This window comes from Sebastes fasciatus, chromosome 17 (genome assembly GCF_043250625.1).
Source record: "Sebastes fasciatus isolate fSebFas1 chromosome 17, fSebFas1.pri, whole genome shotgun sequence".
Lineage (NCBI taxonomy): Eukaryota > Metazoa > Chordata > Actinopteri > Perciformes > Sebastidae > Sebastes > Sebastes fasciatus.
This window is the reverse complement of record NC_133811.1, coordinates 11,321,767-11,341,536: the sequence shown is the minus strand read 5'-3', so window position 1 is coordinate 11,341,536 and position 19,770 is coordinate 11,321,767. Positions and strand designations below refer to the sequence as shown.

The 19,770-nt window shown below is 40.9% G+C and overlaps 2 protein-coding genes and 1 long non-coding RNA gene across 4 annotated transcripts; 2 read left to right on the top strand and 1 right to left on the bottom strand.

Moving 5' to 3' along the window:
* Positions 1-303: 303 nt before the first annotated feature.
* LOC141754479 (sodium-dependent neutral amino acid transporter B(0)AT1-like) lies at positions 304-8,680 on the top strand. Of its 2 annotated transcripts, none has more exons than XM_074613550.1 (12): positions 304-743; positions 1,866-2,006; positions 2,110-2,247; positions 2,336-2,517; positions 2,860-2,970; positions 3,049-3,161; positions 6,936-7,064; positions 7,225-7,381; positions 7,452-7,656; positions 7,760-7,919; positions 7,994-8,156; positions 8,362-8,680. In XM_074613550.1, exons 1-12 carry the CDS (start codon positions 545-547, stop codon positions 8,518-8,520), a joined length of 1,857 nt encoding a protein of 618 aa, XP_074469651.1. In that variant the 5' UTR covers positions 304-544; the 3' UTR covers positions 8,521-8,680. The 2 variants fall into 2 exon arrangements, with proteins under 2 accessions (XP_074469651.1, XP_074469652.1); XM_074613551.1 differs by having other exon boundaries at positions 2,336-2,521; positions 2,864-2,970.
* LOC141754481 (uncharacterized) lies at positions 1,886-14,505 on the bottom strand. The gene is made up of 3 exons (XR_012590665.1): positions 14,355-14,505; positions 8,343-8,486; positions 1,886-2,022 (listed from the first exon to the last, which is right to left on the bottom strand). It is a non-coding gene; the product is annotated as an uncharacterized LOC141754481 (long non-coding RNA).
* LOC141754480 (sodium-dependent neutral amino acid transporter B(0)AT1-like) lies at positions 12,433-18,790 on the top strand. Its single transcript, XM_074613552.1, has 12 exons — positions 12,433-12,731; positions 14,335-14,475; positions 14,561-14,698; positions 14,779-14,960; positions 15,044-15,154; positions 15,981-16,093; positions 16,199-16,327; positions 16,701-16,857; positions 16,940-17,144; positions 17,254-17,413; positions 17,700-17,862; positions 18,597-18,790. Exons 1-12 carry the CDS (start codon positions 12,533-12,535, stop codon positions 18,735-18,737), a joined length of 1,839 nt encoding a protein of 612 aa, XP_074469653.1. The 5' UTR covers positions 12,433-12,532; the 3' UTR covers positions 18,738-18,790.
* The last annotated feature ends 980 nt before the right edge of the window (positions 18,791-19,770 follow it).

The window sequence follows — 19,770 nt, the reverse complement described above, 5'->3', positions numbered from 1 at the left end:
AACAGTTGCAATAAGGCCCATTTGAATGTTTTTTATAGAACCAATGAAATCTCCAGTTTAATATCCTGTCTTGTTAAGACAGGACAATGATTTTGAATAAACCCCTTAATAAAACACTTGAGTAACAAATGACCAAAGCACTGGGTATGATCCTTTCTCACCTGGTAGACAAGGAGGCCATCCAGTGAAATTTTCTATGTTCGACATTTAATTTAATGACTAAGACAAAAGTCCAGAGTGTGCCCCATTGGCTAATATGTGGCCAGCAACAGATACAGTAAAAGATCATAAAGGTGTTTCAACAGTGCTCCATGTGGATCACACATATAACCCCACACTAATGCTTCAACACTAGTTGACTCTACTTTGCTTCAGTGCACGTGTTCACCATGAGGCTCGTGCTTCCTAACCCTGGACTGGATCTCCGGATTCCTAACGGATTGCACCAGATAAAGTAAAAGATCATAAACCTCTTTCAACAGTGCCGAGTGCGTACGCTGAGCCCTCACTTTGACTTCCAAGAACAACAGTGTAACATCTCACCATGAGACTGGTACTTCCTAACCCAGGACTGGAGGACAGGATCCCTAACTATGAGGATCTGGACAGGATGGAGAAAGAGGAGGCCGATGACAGGCCAAAGTGGGACAACAAAGCCCAGTATATCCTCACCTGTGTGGGCTTCTGCATTGGACTCGGTAACGTGTGGCGATTCCCTTATTTGTGTCAAAGTCATGGAGGAGGTAAGACAAAAATTTTGACGAATTAAAGTGTGGTTGAGGTACCCAGGGGTGAATTTATTGTGATCTTATGGGAATTTATGGCATTTTATGGTGTATCTATATCTCAAATATCTAAACTGTGAACTTAACTATTTAATTTTCAATAAAATAAAGTAGAATGTCCTTACTAAGACGACTTAAGGCTGAGAGGAAAGTTAAATAAATCACTCATTCATGGCTACAAGCGAGTGTCATGAAATCCCCATCAAGTTATATTAATGATTCTCAACAGTTAGACGTCTTCTGAAGTAATGGCTAACCTTTAGCATGACATATGAGCCACTGACAGAGCTTTAGTTTTTGGCACGAGTTGAAACTGAATGCTAGGAAATCATTCATACTGCATACTTTGTATGTACAGCATGTGTGTGTTGTTGTTTTTTTCAAAAGTGTCTGTATTAAGTGGGTCACTGGGACTGAGCTACAGGAAGTGGGATAGGATTTAAAGGCATGCTCTTAAAAGTAGAATCTGCTGTTTTTCTGTGACTTGTTAACTAGAGAGCTCAAGCCAATACAGTTAAAACCACTGTCCATAGTCCATGTCATGAGTCACAGAAATGTGACTGTATACTGATTGATACAAAACAACAGCAATGTTGTATTTTAGTCTCCTGTGTGTTTTGAAATTTAATTTTTTTTTGTGTGTATAAAAAAGTCACTAAATTGTATTAAAACATCTGTGAATAACTTAAGTTGAAGACTCAAAGCAATATACAACAACAAATCTGTTACCTTTAAGTGCATACTGTAGTTAATACCTAACTGCTATTAAACATTTCAACACTGCCAACATCCCCATAGGCCATATTATGTTGTCATCTGCAACACTTTATCATACCAATTCGTCCAGCATCTACTTACACATAACACATTCTCATCCCAACTTGTCACATACTGACGCTTTGTCAGACCCCTCGGTGTCACTTTGCTTGCTATAAACATGTGCCCAATGCTGTGAATCAAACAAAAAATACTTGTTTAGGACTAGGCAACAAAACTGCTTAGTCCTGAATGTCATGTTTACAGACATCATGCATAGAATTAAAAAAATCCCAACGTCCCAACCACTTATACATTTTTCAGGTGCCTTTTTGATTCCCTACCTGATCCTGCTGGTGCTGGAAGGAATGCCTCTCCTGCTGCTGGAGTTTGCCATCGGCCAGCGTCTCAGGAAAGGCAGTGTGGGAGTGTGGAGGGCCATTAGTCCTTATCTGACTGGTATTGGTAAGTAAAATAGGCTCTTGAAAAAAAGCAAACGAAAAAAGCCCCCCCAACAACACATTGATGAGTATAGCTTCCTGTGAATTAATGATTGTGTCCTACTTAGGTATCGCCTCCATGCTGGTGTCCTTACTGGTTGGACTGTACTACAACACCTTAATAGCATGGATCTTATGGTATCTCTTCAATTCCTTTCAAGACCCGCTGCCTTGGACCCAGTGTCCTCTCAATGAAAATGGGACAGGTGAATATACTGACATGTTCAGCCCAGACATGCACACCAAAGCACCCCAAATTGCATCACTGTTTATGAATATTTGTTGCCCCTGCAGAATTTGTATCAGAGTGTCAACGAAGCTCCACTGTGGATTACTATTTTTACCGAGTGACTCTGAACAGTTCGACCTCTATAGCGGACTCTGGAGGAATCCACTGGCCCATAGTACTCTGCCTGTTAACCGCCTGGACAGTCATCGCAATCTGCTGCATACGGGGCATCGGCACCGCAGGCAAGGTTGGTTGAACTGACTTGTGTGATAGAACATGAGTCAATTTGATCATAAATGTAGTTATGTAGTTATGTAGTTATAGAGGACTTCTGTACTGTACAGATTCCTATCACTGAGACGCGTTGTCCATCTTTATTTACAGTGTATGGTACAGCCCCGTGCACTCCACTTTAACATGCAGAAAAATACAAAGCTTGAGAGACGGGCCTTTGTGCCTAGTTATGGTTGCCAAGCATTGATTGGAAAATTGATATTTGGGGGAGGGGTTTAGCAAATGGTCGATTATGATACATTACTTTTTATGATACCATTAGCAATTATTTCATCTTTTCTTTTCATGACCTCAGGCAGTGTACGTCACAGCCGTCCTGCCTTACATAGTGCTGTTCATCTTCCTGATCCGAGGACTGACTCTTAAAGGTGCCCTGAGTGGATTAAAGTTCCTCTTCACACCAGACGTATGTTTCAAATCTCGATAGAAAAAGTTATATCTCATAGCCCAAAGCCATATCACAATGTATGCCACACTCTTGCAGGTGAACGAGTTGATGAAACCAACAACTTGGCTGGATGCAGGCGCCCAGGTCTTTTACGCCTTTGGTTTGGGGTGGGGAGGACTCATCTCCTTCTCAAGCTACAACCCTGTTCAGTAAGAGAACTGTGCCGTTTCTTAATTCCAGTGTGCCTAGAAGCACAAGGCAAAGCCTTGTGCAAAGCACACTGGTCTATTATTCGTCGGGCTTATTCCAGTGTGCCTAGAAGCACAAGGCAAAGCCTTGTGCAAAGCACACTGGTCTATTATCCTGCGGGCTTATTCCAGTGTGCATAGAAGCACAAGGCAAAGCCTTGTGCAAAGCACACTGGTTTATTATCCTGCGGGCTTATTCCAGTGTGCCTAGAAGCACAAGGCAAAGCCTTGTGCAAAGCACACTGGTCTATTATCCTGCGGGCTTATTCCAGTGTGCATAGAAGCACAAGGCAAAGCCTTGTGCAAAGCACACTGGTTTATTATCCTGCGGGCTTATTCCAGTGTGCCTAGAAGCACAAGGCAAAGCCTTGTGCAAAGCACACTGGTCTATTATCCTGCGGGCTTATTCCAGTGTGCATAGAAGCACAAGGCAAAGCCTTGTGCAAAGGAGTCAGGGTTTCTGTCGTAGAAGCACTTTTATGACATGTACGTCTCTGGTTAACGCCTATTATAAACTGCCCCGCTGCAGCAGTTGCCAATCGCCACGGCAACTTCAGATTGCTGCTAGACAGCTGATTCTCATTAGCCAATCAGAGCAGGCTGACTAACACACACACACACACACACACACGCACACTATTTACTGTATCACGCCATTTCAGTGAGCCAGCATGCTCTAAACCAGGCTTCAATGGATCAGGGCCATAATTAATGTGATCAATTACACCTGTGATTAAAAGCCCCCAACTCTCATTGTATGATAACAGGAACTAAGTATTCACCTACTTTTCAAAATAAAATCCCTCAACTCTTACTGTATGTTAACAGGAAACTAAACACTCCTCACGGCCCCCCAATCACCATGGCAACCACTGACAGACACGCACGCAGCGAAAGGGCCTACAGTTATGACCTCACTATGGACCTCAGACAGTCTGAATCTGCCCCCCCCTTCCACACACACACCACCCCTAGCCCCCACCCATCCCCCAGCACCAGGCACACTGGTCAAAATTTCTTGCGAAATTTTCTAGTGAAGTCTTACTATTCCTCTTCTTACGGTTTTTGCCGCGCTACTCCTCCCTCAGCGTTGCCAACAATGCCTGGAAGGCACGTTCACATTCATCATTCCATATCACTTTCGAGGTTGATTTTTTTGTTAGTTCGGTGAGTGGTGCCGCCAATGTAGAGAAATGGGGAACAAACCTTCTGTACCACCCCACCAGTCCTAAAAAGGATCTCACTTGCTTCTTGGTCAGGGGTCTTGGAATCATCTGTATGGCCTTTATCTTCTCTATTTGTGGCCTTATCTGCCCACGGCCGACCAGGTACCCAAGGTATTTCACCTCCTCCTGAGCCCAGGAACACTTGTTTGCATTCAGGGTCAGCCCAGCTTCCTGTATCTTGCTTAGGACGATTTCAAGATGCTGCAAGTGTTCTTCCCAGGATTCACTGTAGATTACCACATCATCAAGATAGGCAGCTGAAAACCTGGAGCAATCATTAAGAACAATGTCCATTAATCTTTGAAAGGTCGCAGTTGTGCCATGAAGGCCAAAGAGTAACACAGTGTACTGGAACAAGCCCATCCCTGGAATCTGGAACGCTGTGTATTCTTTGCAAGATGGGTCAAGAGGCACTTGCCAGTAACCTTCATCCATCATCAAGATAGGCAGCTGAAAACCTGGAGCAATCATTAAGAACAATGTCCATTAATCTTTGAAAGGTCGCAGGTGCGCCATGAAGGCCAAAGAGTAACACAGTGTACTGGAACATGCCCATCCCTGGAATCTGGAACGCTGTGTATTCTTTGCAAGATGGGTCAAGAGGCACTTGCCAGTAACCTTTACAAAGGTCTAATGCTGTGATGTAGTTGGCTTTCCCGATTCTCTCTAGCAGCTCATCAATACGGGGCATGGGATATGAATCAAAACAGGAAATACTGTTCAGTTTCCTCATGTCTGAACAGAACCGAGGTTGAGTAAAATTTTTCTTGGGAACAAGCACTATGGGGTTTGACCACTCACTTCTGGATGGTTCAATGACTCCCATGTCCAACATCATCTGCACCTCCTTCTTCAGTGGTCCCATCATTCCAGTGTGCATAGAAGCACAAGGCAAAGGTATTCACCTACTTTTCAAAATAAAATCCCTCAACTCTTACTGTATGTTAACAGGAAACTAAACACTCCTCACGGCCCCCCAATCACCATGGCAACCACTGACAGACACGCACGCAGCGAAAGGGCCTACAGTGCTGACCTCACTATGGACCACAGACAGTCTGAATCTGCCCCCCTCCACACACAAACCACCCCTAGCCCCCACCCATCCCCCAGCACCAGGCACACTGGTCAAAATTTCTTGCGAAATTTTCTAGTTCCAGTGTGCATAGAAGCACAAGGCAAAGCCTTGTGCAAAGCACACTGGTTTATTATCCTGCGGGCTTATTCCAGTGTGCCTAGAAGCACAAGGCAAAGCCTTGTGCAAAGCACACTGGTCTATTATTCGTCGGGCTTATTTCTTATTCTTCTTCTGCCAAACTTTGGCACGCTACTCCTCCGGCAGCGTTGCCAACACCTGTACAAAAAATACATCAAAACGTGCGGAATGATCGGGAATCGTGTGCTATGACCTGGCTAAGAGATTCGCGCAGCGGTTTCCGAGAAAAACGCGCGAAAGCGCGATTTTTTTCTCCATTGGAATGCATTGAAAATCGACGTGAAGAGTGCTCATACACACTCCTCTTTGGGGCCATACAGAGTCGCCATACTTTAACGTAGAAACGGGATTAAAAGTTTAAACGGGTCACGAGACTTGGGACTTTATTTGGCCAAATGGAAATTTTTTGATAGCTGGCACGGTTTTCACGAAATCGCAGTTTACGTTTTGTGAAATTTTCAGACCGTTTCAGATTTTATAATGGGTGTGTATTGCGTGGGTCATTAAGGGCTAGAGTGTGTGACATCATCGCTAGAGTGCGGGAAAGCTTTGAAATCTTTTGAAAATTTTCCGAACAAATTGCTCTGTAGTCCACAATGTCCACTCCTCATACACAATGAATACATCAAAACGTAGGTATTTTTGTGCCGGTCGCAAACATGTAGCTATGGAATCAGTCGGACTTACACATTTGGCGACACATGCCTGAATGTGAGAGCAACTGCAGGCTTCGCTCCCATAGGGCCCCATATTAAATTTCACAGAATTTTTTGGATCAGAGAAAAAAGTTACTACTTTTCGAAACTGCCGCCGAGGTCACATTTTTGAAACTACAGACCCAAATGTCGCACCATTTGTTCATCCGAGACTCCTAACTGGTCTCATGAACAATCTAAGCGATAGGAGTCACGGTTTCTGTCGTAGAAGTACTTTTATGACATGTACGTCTCTGGTTAACTCCTATTATAAACTGCCCCACTGCAGCAGTGGCCAATCACCACGGCAACTTCAGATTGCTGCTAGACAGCTGATTCACATTAGCCAATCAGAGCAGGCTGACTAACTAACACACACACACACACACATTTTAACTATGTAACTCTTATTAGCAAATAGGCCCACAGTTATAGGAGGAGCACAGCCCCCCCCCAGCACCAGGCACACTGGTCAAAATTTCTTGCGAAATTTTCTAGTTTGCAGTTCAAGTCTCATTTTGCTCACAAAAAAGGTAGTAGCCATTCTCAGACCCAAAGTCAACATTTCTTGGTTATTTTGCTTATTTCTTTCCCCAAGCAATAACTGCAAGCAAGATGCTGTGATCCTGTCGGTCGTAACTGGCCTCACCTCAATCTACGCCGCCACAGTCACCTACTCCATCATTGGCTTCAGAGCCACTGAGAAATATGACGCCTGTATCAGTGAGTGAGTAGTCAGGATGTGGGTTTCGATGTTTTTGGAACATCCTAAAAGTTTAACTTTACGTAGGGTTAATTTCAAGGTTTTGAAAAAGTCCAGTGGACCTTTTCATTTTTCAGTTATGATAAAGTAAATTCCACTAATCTGTGACATATTTTCTCCCTAGAAACATTTGGACATTATTAAATGCATTTGAGCTTCCTGAAGACAACATCACTACAAGCAACTACGACACAGCCTTTAAACATCTCAACAGCACCTATCCTGATATTGTTCTTGGATTGGACATGAAAACTTGTCATTTACAGACACTTCTAAGTGAGGTGACTATATTGATGAGTCACAAGTTATTGTAGTTTTTATCTGCATTGTGATTAACTTGTGTTTGTACAGGGAGTGGAGGGAACCGGTCTGGCCTTCATTGTGTTCACAGAGGCCATCACCAAGATGCCTGGTTCTCCAGTCTGGTCTGTCCTCTTTTTCATCATGCTTCTCTGCTTGGGAATCTCAACCTTGTTTGGCAACATTGAGGGAGTGATAGTCCCACTGAAAGACCTGAATATATTACCTAAAACATGGCCCCAAGAAGCACTGACTGGTATTCTGTTTTGCAGTTAAAACAATCTACGCATTGGCTTAGCAAACCGATGGCCAGCTTGTTATAACACAAGCTCCCTTGTTTTTGTGGACGTGTGTTTCAGGAGTAACGTGTGCTGTCGCCTTCGTCATCTGTCTCCTGTTTGCGCAGCATTCAGGGATTTATTGGGTAACTCTCTTTGACAACTTTGCTGGCTCTGTTCCACTTCTGACCGTTGGATTGTTTGAGATGATAGCTGTCGTTTACATCTACGGCATAGACAGGTCAGTGCTCCTTCAAACATCTGTCAAAACTATGTTTTATATGTCAAAACTTTTCAAAACCTCTTGTGTTGCAGGTTCAACGAGGATTTGGAGTTCATGGTCGGACATAAGCCCAACATCTTCTGGCAGGTTTCATGGAGGTTCACCAGTCCTCTAATCGTTCTGGTCATTTTAGTTTTCTACCTGGTGACGCAAGTCCAAGAAGAGCTCACCTACTTAGTCTGGGACCCCGACTCTGTAAGCACACAAGCTCTGTGATCAGCAGTATCCCTTCTTTATGTTGCCTTTTTCTCTTATGTTCCCTTATTGCAAAATACACAAATAATCTGTCACGCTAAACATTTTTAGATAAATGTTGTTCCTCTGTGGTGCAGTATATAATGAGCAACTTGTCTGTAGATTCAGTAGACAGTCATTGCATACCCTGTTTTGTGGTTTACAGGAGAAGTTCCCAGCTCTGGCGTCAGTACCGTACCCTTCATGGATCAACGCAGTCATCTTTCTTTTGGCGGGAGTCCCCAGTCTGGCGGTGCCCTTGTATGCATTATTTAGGCTGGTCTTTGTTTGCTGCAAGAAAAAAATTGTATCAAAAAACACCTAAACTGTATAAAAGTCATACGTTTCACAATACAACAAAATGCAAGATCCTTGAAGTACAATACAGATGTTTTATTGATGCACTTCAGTACTTCTATTTCTGCTCATGTTTTGTGCAAATTTACTGCCGCTGTATCAATATACTGTACTTATTCATCACCCTTATTAGTCTGCTAATATGATTTCTTGTTGTATTGGACCTTTCTGAATTTCAAGACAAGACATCATACTGTTTTCCATCCATCCAGGTTTTATACCCGATTATATGGTGGCAACACACTGCAAATTAAAAAAAACATCTTCACCAATTCGACAACACATGCGCAATATTTAGAAAAAAATGCTACAAAGTTAGAAACACAGCCAAATACAGAAATGTACTGTAAATACACAAAACACAACCACATACAGAAATGCTGCAAGTAGCACAAATGAACACGACATGCCTTTTGTGTGTTTTCTGTATTTGCAGCACTTTTCTGCATTTGGTTGTGTTGTCAAATTGATCAATTAAGAAATTTAAGTTGCAGTGCGTTGAGCTCTCAGGGCTACCATATGTTTATCCTTGCCGTTGAAATAATTTTTGTCTCTGTCAAATATAATTTTGCCATTATAACTTTACAACACATGAATAATGAAATGTATAGCAAATATCTACCAATATCTAAAAATGTGTCTACCTATCGAAAGATAAACAATATAGCAAATGTAAACTTTTCCAATGAAAAAGGGCAAGACGTAGCTCCTAGTAATTGAATGCATCTGAGCCCTGAAAGCAATTATCTACAACATGAAAAACTTGCATAAAGAATGAGGATCTTCTAAAGAAATAATGTGTCAATTTAGATATAATCTCATGACAGATATAGTCTTTTTTCAAGAACAACTTTTAACCAAAGACACAAGATGACATGAGGCAACACATCAGTTGGTCTTTATAGCATAAGCTCTTTGACGTCAGTTTTGTTTATCACCATACAGACATGCAGCAGAAACATCACGTGCCATAACTCATGAATATTAATATTGTGTAAACTATGAATAGGCTGGATCAGGGATAGCTCGGGGTTCAGACTTCACGAACTGACCCATGCACTGTATGTTGTCAGGGACACGTAGACTGGATCCAGATATCTGTATACTCTTTTATTTTTACTTATGCAACATTGATTGTTCGGAATAAATTGTATTATTATGCTTTAACCCGTCTGTTTGGAAAATCTCTTTGTCATACAAGATTAACCAACACGTAACTGGGCCTTGACCTCTTGGAGGTAGAAGGCCAGTTCCTTCAGTCCTTTCCACGCTTCCCATTCTTTGTATGTTTAAGCAGCCGGGCAATGCATTTTGGTAGCGCGCATGGCGTAGCGATTCGAGAGACAGGGCATTATGTTGTCCGCTCCTCATTTGCGTAAAGTTGAGGTCTAGGCTACTTTATGCAAATCAGGGGCGTCCGACCAACGTAACTTGCCGCCTCTGGAAACTCCCTAGAAATGTTTAAACTAAACGATGTTGGTTTAAAATAAAGACAGATTTAGCAACTGCATGTCTTACTTCCCGCATTAAATGTTGTCAGAAACACATTTCGGTGAACTATTTACACTTTATACCCTATGACATCACAAATGTGAGTTTTAGCACTCTCATTTTTAGATTTGGGAGAGAGTTGCTCTTTGTAACTAATATTTTTGGACGTTCTTAGACCACGGGAATAACATGTATGGATTTTGAAAATGGGCGTAGTTCCCCTTTAAGATTGAGTATATGATTTTTCCATTCTAATAATAAACAAATGAAATTGAGATGGATTGATGTCTGTTGTTTGTAGTGTTAATACAGTATGCACTAAATAATTAACTAAAAACCAGCAATAAGGAACTTGATTAGCTCATCATAATAACAGAAGTTTTATTGATGTATTTTCCAGTCAAACTGAACTTTGCTCCTTTAATGCACTTGATAAACAGCCAGACTATTATCCTTTAATGATTCACAAAATATACACCTGCACGCCATGTACTGACCTCTTATATAATCGACTGACTCCCTTTGAAAGATCATCGTCAAGTCAGCTTGGTACACAACTAGCTGAAATAGTGTGACCTAAAGCCTCATGAATGTTTCCATCAGTCAATAAACAGTCTGGGGTGGTTTCAATACAATGAAATAGATAGAGTCAGGGAGTCCTGATGCATTAAAAAAAAATATACAGTATATATATGTTTAGGATGTTTTACCCAACGGGTGCTCTTATGATCAAAACAATATACATTACACTAGGTCAAGATAGTGGTCACCTACTTATACTCAAGTGATTCTTACACCATTTTACAAGGTACAAAGGAAGATTAGGGAACAAGGGGTTAACAGAGGAATTAGAAATATACTAGTCTGTACGCATTGTTTAAAATTACTGAGTATCTATTTAATAATTACATGGTACAGCTATATTATTACTGAGTACTGGGACAAAAATATATGACACTACAGGTTAAAGGTACAGTGTGTAGGATTTGGCGGCATCTAGCAGTGTGGTTGCAGATTGCAACCAACTGAGTACCCCTCTGCTCACTCCTCCCTTTCCATGACTGCGGTAACGTGAGCCGCCAAGTGCAAAACCATGCTAATGCAGGTCACCTTGCTCAGAAGCCATCCTTACTATAATAACACTACTTTAGGAGCAACAGAAGTCAGATGGCAGCTTTTATTCCATTTCTGCTAATAGATCCCCCGAAATGTTACACACTGGCCCTTTAAGAAGCTTTAAATATGGAGTACTTGACTGTGTAGTTAACCGTCATGTACATTATCATTCTTACTGGGAAACAAAACATCAGGCTCATGATCTTAATAAAGTCTGGAGCATGTGGCAATAGCATGTCTTCATCAGAATTAATGTCTTCATCACCACAGTCTGATGAAATTGCTGATTGTTAAATTGAAGGTCCCTTCCTACCCCCCTCTCAGGGCAACATTTTTATAGTTTTGCCCTTGACCTGTACCATGTTTGACGTGTGGTAAATTGATTATATTGATTTGAGGATATACAACATGTAAGCACAAAACTGAAATAAGGTAGCTCTAAAACTAGAGTTCAACACAAGGAGCCTTTTCAAGGTAGGACCTTAAGATTAGATAATAAAGAAGGACCCACCTCAAGGTCCTTATCAGCTCAGTTTGTATAGTGTTTTAGTGCTGAATCCCAAACAAAGCTGCACATAAATTAGCACAACTAGTTGAAACTCAGGCTGCATTGGGGGCCTATGGAGTTCTGGGGTTCAGTTGGCAATCCAGCCTTGGGTTCATAAATCCAGTGACATGGTTGTAGGCAGGTGCACGGGTTTTCTTCCCTTTGGAGGTCTCATCTCTTTCTCCAGGTGCAACTCTACGGCAATCCAGGGATCTCTCTGTTCAACAGTGTTCCTATAATCTCCCTTCATAATATTCTTGGAGCAACAACAGTGAGCAGGACTCCGTTCTCATCGTCATCACCAATGCCTGCACCTCAGTGTACTCTGCAATGGTTATCTGCTTCATTATCGGCCTCAGGGCCACACAACAACATGACGGAGAGAGAGTGAGTTTCAAATTGAGTGAAAGGTAGAGTACTTCCTGGAGCAGTGGATTCAAACCCAACTGGGTCTTCTCACTGTGAGGGGACAGTGCTAACTATCGTGCCATTTTTATAATATTTGATTAAATTGAATGACTAAATGGTAGTATAGACCGTTTAAACGGAAACTGCATTGCTAGGCAACAGTTTGGGTCCATGTTTACTTCCTGTCGCCATATGTCACTCACATACACAACAGGAAATAAACCAGAATACAATGGAAATGTTTACATTTACAACTGTGAAACGGTCTATAAAAACAGAAACGCAGAGTGAGCACTAGCTGACTAATCTGTGGATTGCACCAGATAAAGTAAAAGATCATAAACTTGTTTCCACACTGCCGAGTGCGTACGCTGAGCCCTCACTTTGACTTCCAAGAACGACAGTGTAATATCTCACCATGAGACTGGTACTTCCTAACCCAGGACTGGAGGACAGGATCCCTTCCTATGAGGATCTGGACAGGATGGAGAAGGAAGAGGCCGATGGCAGGCCCAAGTGGGACAACAAAGCCCAGTACATCCTGACCTGTGTGGGCTTCTGTATTGGGATTGGCAATGTGTGGCGATTCCCTTACTTGTGTCAAACTCATGGAGGAGGTGAGCTCAGATGATTATGGACTGTCAAATCTTGAATGATTGTTTGACAAATTATAATGTGTTTGAGGTACTAAGGACTAAACTATACCATTTTGGAATTTTTCCACGAGATTCCCAATGTGCGTCTTGAGAGCAATCACGCCTTCAAACAACTCAAGACAGTTGTAACATTGCAATTATGGCTTTGTGGAGCCTAAAAATACTGCAAAAGGTTGTACAATATAGCACTATATCAATAAAATGTGGGTGTTTATCACCTTGAATGACGGACTTTGGCTGATATGAGGTGTTGAGATGGGTTTTAAGGCACTTCTGTATAATTGAGCATCAGGACAGATATCGGAGCAATCACAATAATCCAAATTTCCTAGTTGTAACTACAACTTGAATGTTGACATGATACCCAGTGGTGGAATAACTTGGAATAACTATTCAGATATTTTACTTAATTAAAAGTAGCAATACTACAGTGTAAAAATGCTCTTGTTAAAAGTACAAGTCCCGCATTCAAAATCTTACTTAAGTGAAAGTACAAAAGTATCAGCATCAAAATATACTTAAAGTACCAAAAGTAAAAGTACTCATTATGCAGAATGACCCATTTCAGAATAATGTATATTATATTATTGGATTATAATTATTGATGCATTAATGTGTTCATCACTTTAATGTTGTTGCTGGTAAAGGTGGTGCTCATTTTAATTACTTTATTTATTTATTACTTTATTTATTTATTTATTATATATACTGCTGGGTTGTTTAATCTATAATAATACATCATCATCATCATTTATTGCTTGATTTATATTTTGTATTAATAATTTAAGTAATGTAAACTTTCACATAAATGTAGTGGAGTAAAAGTATAAAGTAGCATAAAATGGAAATACTCAAGTAAAGTTTAAGTATCTTAAAAATTGTACTTAAAAACAGTACTTTAGTAAATGTGCTTAGTTACATTCCACCACTGTGAATGCCATTTACGAATGGGGAAACTGCAATTACAGTAACTGCAACATGATTATATTGCATGAGAGCCATAACATATTAGTACTGATTAACCTTTTAATTAATGATTAAGCCCTCAGTTTAGTGAGCACACATTCGTATGTTTTAACAAAGTGTACACACAGATTAGCACAAATTTAGTTTAAGGATAAACTTTATGCCCAGTACAGACGTCGCAGGTACAGTACGACCAACCCAACTCCCCCTGCCAGCTATAACTTCAAGGAGAAAACACGGCAGCGCAAGAAAGACAGGCAGAGTGGGTGGGGTCGTCACAAAGGTTATAAATATTAGTATGCATCGTTCACAGGCAGGGCCCTGTTGGACTGCTTTACAGCCCAGACTAAACATTATAGACAACATCCAAGCTTTATTTGGCCGCTAAAGCATTTTTAGATTTAGGATGCTGAAAAGGCTTATGGTTGTCATAAATGCAACAATATTATGTGTAATAGAGTGCTGCCAAAATCTCATTGACTTCCAGACGAGGGAACAGGAAGTGCTCAAATGCTAACTTTCCTAAATTTGCTAAATTTCCAGGTTTAAGGACTCATCCCTGCATCACTCTATTTTGTTCTTCTGATACATTTTTCAGGTGCTTTTTTAATTCCCTACCTGATCCTGCTGGTGCTGGAAGGAATGCCTCTCCTGTTGCTGGAGTTTGCCATCGGCCAGCGTCTCAGGAAAGGTAGCGTGGGAGTGTGGAGAGCCATCCACCCTTATCTGACTGGTATTGGTAAGTGAAATAGGCTCTGGAACAATTTGTCTAAAGCGGAGAAAAAAAACAAAAACATAAATTTATTGATTGTGTCACTACTCAGGTATCGCCTCCATGCTGGTGTCCTTACTGATTGGACTGTACTACAACACCTTAATAGCCTGGATCTTGTGGTATCTCTTCAATTCCTTTCAAAGCCCGCTGCCTTGGACCCAGTGTCCTCTCAATGAAAATGGGACAGGTATTTGCATATACTCATTAAACACTCAAACTCTACTCATGGTTAAAACACTTACAGAGGACTGTTTCTTGCCCCTTCAGAATTTGTATCCGAGTGTCAACAGAGCTCCACTGTGGATTACTATTTTTACCGAGTGACTCTGAATAGTTCGACCTCTATAGCGGATTCTGGAGGACTCCACTGGCCCGTAGTACTCTGCCTGCTAGCTGCCTGGACAGTCATGTGTGTCTGCTACATTCGGGGCATCGGCACTTCAGGCAAGGTTTGTCAAACCTTCACACAAACAATCCTGAACCACTATTGTCCAAATGATTTCATGTTTTTCTTTTCTTGTCATGACTTCAGGCAGTGTACGTCACCGCCATCCTGCCTTACATAGTGCTGGCCATCTTCCTGATCCGAGGACTGACTCTTAAGGGCTCCCTGAGTGGATTAGAGTTCCTCTTCACACCAGACGTATGTTTTTATCATGGAAAAAAGCCAAATTAGGGTTGTCAAAGTTAACGATAATAACGCGTTAATGCAAATTAAATTTAACGCCACTAATTTCTTTGACGCATTCACGCAACTTGTGATTTTTAGGTTGTAGCTCATTTTTACAGCTATCGTGAAGATACTGGCATCACATAAAACTAGAAAAAACCCAAGAAACAAATTGGTACCAACTATGTCATGTTAGCTTCGAGAAGGAGGCTAAATAGCGCTCCAAAGTACGCTTAATTTTCGCGAGGAAAAACTAGCATGGCCATTTTCAAAGGGGTCCCTTGACCTCTGATCTCAAGATATGTGAATGAAAATGGGTTCTATGGGTACCCACGAGTCTCCCCTTTACAGACATGCCCACTTTATGATAATCACATGCAGTTTAGGGTAAGACATAGTCAAGTCAGCACACTGACACACTGACAGCTGTTGTTGACTGTTGGGCTTCAGTTTGCCATGTTATGATTTGAGTATATTGTTTAAGCTAAATGCAGTACCTGTGAGGGTTTCTGGACAATATTTGTCAGTGTTTTGTGTTGTTAATTGATTTCCAATAATAAATATATACATACATTTGCATAAAGCAGCATATTTACCCACTCCCATGTTGATAAGAGTATTAAATACTTGACAAATCTCCCTTTAAGGTACATTTTGAACATGTTCGATTAATCTGGGATTCATTTGCTATTAACTGTGGACAATCATTTGATTAATTGCGATTAAATATTTTAATCGATTGACAGCCCTATATCTAACAAAACAAAGCCACATCACAATGTATGCCTCACTCTTGCAGGTTGAAGAATTGAAGAACCCAACAACGTGGCTGGATGCAGGCGCCCAGGTCTTTTATTCCTTTAGCTTAGCTTGGGGAGGCCTCATCTCCTTCTCAAGCTACAACCCAGTTCAGTAAGAGACATTTATATATAGAAGCCCTGATGTCACTATAAAGATAGTAGCCGTTCTCAAACATTATGTGTCCTGAATCCTTTGCTTTTTTTCCTGTTTCCTAAGCAACAACTGCCAGCAAGATGCTATGATCCTGACAGCCGTAACTGGCTTCACCGCAATCTACGCCGCCACAGTCACCTACTCCATCATTGGCTTCAGGGCCACCGAGAAATTTGACAACTGTATCAGTGAGTGAGTAGTCAGGATGTGGGTTTCAATGTTTTTGGTAACAGAGTAGTCCTAAAAGTGTTGCTATACGTATGGTTAATGTCAAGGTTTTGAAAAAGTTAAAGGTGCAGTGATTGGATTTGGCGGCATCTCCTCCCTTTCCAAGACTGTGGTAACGTGAGCCACCGAGTGCAAAACCGTGGTAACGCTGTTCGCCTCGCTCAGAGGCCATCCTTACCATAAAAACACTACTTGTAGAATAAGGTCACACTAGGAAGGGGTAACGTTACAGTGAGTACAGGAGGAATTATTACAGCAACCAGTAACTCTTTAAATGTACGTATGGTCATGTGAGTATTGTATTTAGACACTAATCTGTGACATATTTTCTCCCTAGTAACATTTGGACATTATTAAATGCATTTGAGCTCCCTGAAGACAACATCACCTCAAGCAACTACGACACAGCCTTTAAACATCTCAACAGCACCTATCCTGATGTTGTTCTTGGATTGGACATGAAAAAATGTGATATGAAGAAACTTCTCAGTGAGGTGATTATATTGATGGATATCTGTCAGATTCACAAGTTATTGTAGTTTTTATCTGCATTGTGATTAACTTGTGTTTGTGCAGGGAGTGGAGGGAACCGGTCTGGCCTTCATTGTGTTCACAGAGGCCATCACCAAGATGCCTGGTTCTCCGGTCTGGTCCGTCCTCTTTTTCGTCATGCTTCTCTGCTTGGGAATCTCAACCCTGTTTGGCAACATTGAGGGAGTGGTGGTCCCACTGAAAGACCTGAATATGTTACCTAAAACATGGCCCCAAGAAGCACTGACTGGTATTCTGTTTTGCAGTTAAAACAATCTACGCATTGGCTTAGCAAAACGAGATGAATTCATTGTCTGTTTTAACACAATCTCCCTTGTTTTTGTGGACGTGTGTTTCAGGAGTAACGTGTGCTGTCGCCTTCGTCATCTGTCTCCTGTTTGCGCAAAATTCAGGGATTTATTGGGTAACTCTCTTTGACAACTTTGCTGGATCTGTTCCACTTCTGACCATTGGATTGTTTGAGATGATAGCTGTCGTTTACATCTACGGCATAGACAGGTCAGTGCTCCTTCAAACTATTTTAGCAACACATTGTCCGATTGTGTTTGCTTTATCATTCATCTTGACATTTACTGCAAAATCACCACACAGCATTAGCAGCATCATTCTGTGCCATTTATGGAGATGGCCGATTTACTTAAAGGTTCTTTATACGGAATTCAGATCCTATCTATTGCCTCTGCACGGCTCTCAACATGGCAACGACTGAGCCACCTTTAGGTCCTGTGTAACATGACACATTTCAAAACTTTTCAAAACTAATGAAAACCCTCTTGTGTGGCAGGTTCAACAAGGATTTGGAGTTCATGATCGGACATAAGCCCAACATCTTCTGGCAGGTTACATGGAGGTTCATCAGTCCTCTAATCGTTCTGGTTATTCTGGTTTTCTACATGGTGACGCAAGTCCAAAAAGAGCTCACCTACTTAGTTTGGGACTCCAACTCTGTAAGCACACAAGCTCATAAAATAATCTGTGTTCATTTATATTTGGGTGTATCAGTTCTGATCTCAACATCAGCATCCATCCTTTTGTTGACTTTTTTTTTATTAATTTAAAAAGAGCCCTCGCATTCGTAGCCCAGTAATAATGCCTTAATACAAGGCCGAGGCAACCCAGTTTACATTCTTCAGTCGGTGGGCTTTAGAAATGCGAGTGGGTTTATTTGCCCAGACAAACAAGAGGATAGCTGCATCAAGTTATTTAAAGAAAGACAATGGTAAATAGATGAGAAGGTTTTGGAAAAGGTACAGGAACCTTGGAAGTACAACCATTTTAATAGCATTGATGCGGCCAATCATTGAGAGGTTCCAGTTCTTGATGTTAGCCTTTAGTTTGTCTACCATGTCAGAGAAATTTAATTTCAGTAAAAGTTTGGGGTTTTGGAAATATTAAATCCAAGATATGTAAAGTGGATTTCAACAATGCAGGGCTCAGATTATTCATAAGAGACATGTTACCCCAGTTAATTGTACATCCCGACTACTAAATGATTTAATGTAGTTCAGGAGGTTGGGAACTGAAACTACTGGATCAGATATTAAATCAATAAATCATCAGCATGTTGCCCTTTTTTTCTAATGATGCCTCAAACACATTAATGTATCTAATATTTGTATTGTTAATGTTGTTGATAATCCAGCATATAGTGGTAACAAATGATTTTGCATACTGTTTACAGGAGGAGTTTCCAGCTCTGACGTCAGTACCGTACCCTTCATGGATCAATGCGCTCATCTTTCTTTTGGCGGGAGTCCCCAGTCTGGCGGTGCCTGTGTATGCATTATGTAGGCTGGTCTATGTTTGTTGCAAGAAAAAATAAAAACTAAGTGATAGAATTTGCCAAATTTCTTAAATTGATTAAAAAGACACAAATTGCAGAGTATAATAAAATGAACAATTATTTAATCTGTTGTGTTGCTTTATTTTAAAAAGGACACCCTCAGTTCCCCTCTAGCGGCAGTTTCTGCTTGTTACGTGCATAGTCTTTTTTCAAAATAAACTTCCAATGTAGGTTTACTTAGTTTTTAGGTTTACTTACGCAACAAAACTACTTGTTTAGGCGTTGGAAAAGATCATGGTTTGGGTTCAAATAAGTATGTTTGTTAAGTAACTGGCGTTAGTTAAGTACAGAAGTTATATGACAAAAGTATGGTAAAATAAGTCCACACACGGGACAGGAACAGCAGCCTCCTGTGGAAAGTTCTGCGTTTGTTTGACCCATCCAACCTCCCCTCCTGCCCACCCGTTTGGTGTTTCTGGGCCATAACCATGCATTACGAATATTTAAAAAGCTAGAAGATGTAGAGTAGCCAATTAGCCAAAAGAGGGGGACCTCAAAATGACAGATCACAGAGAGGCAGTAAAGCCAGGTGAACCAGTTTAACAAAAGACAGCATATGGAGCAGGTAAGATACACTGCATGTGATATAGGGATGTGTATAGATTAAACAAACAAAATACAGCATGCTAATTATTGAAATTGTTTCCCTCTGCTTCCATTGTTTATGCTAAACTATTAGTGGTGGGGAAAAAATCAATACAGCATAGTATCGCAATATTTTGTGTGGCAATATCTGTATCGATATATAGACGTGTATCGAAGTATGAGATCTTTTATTATATAAACTATTATAATTGCAAATACAATGTACTGTAATACAGTTCAGTTTGTCAGGTGCAACATTTATGTTTTTATGACAGTGTGGATCAGTCTGACTGCTTGACAATCCCATTTTGCTAAAAATTATGTAAGTGAGATGAAGGGAATGCATTTAGTTTTTTTTGGTAAAAGTTGCGTGTTGGACACAAATACATCATTTAACCTGGAGAGAGCTGAGACCTGAGACCTGAGA

Bases quoted from the DNA above. Each gene is read 5' to 3' on its own strand.
- LOC141754479 (XM_074613550.1), top strand. From the start codon at position 545: ATGAGACTGGTACTTCCTAACCCAGGACTGGAGGACAGGATCCCTAAC. The intron at 2,007-2,109 runs GTAAGTAAAATA...TGTCCTACTTAG, and splicing joins TCCTTATCTGACTGGTATTG to GTATCGCCTCCATGCTGGTG. The intron at 3,162-6,935 runs GTAAGAGAACTG...TCTTTCCCCAAG, and splicing joins TCAAGCTACAACCCTGTTCA to CAATAACTGCAAGCAAGATG.
- LOC141754480 (XM_074613552.1), top strand. From the start codon at position 12,533: ATGAGACTGGTACTTCCTAACCCAGGACTGGAGGACAGGATCCCTTCC. The intron at 14,699-14,778 runs GTATTTGCATAT...TTGCCCCTTCAG, and splicing joins TCTCAATGAAAATGGGACAG to AATTTGTATCCGAGTGTCAA. The intron at 17,414-17,699 runs GTCAGTGCTCCT...CTTGTGTGGCAG, and splicing joins TACATCTACGGCATAGACAG to GTTCAACAAGGATTTGGAGT.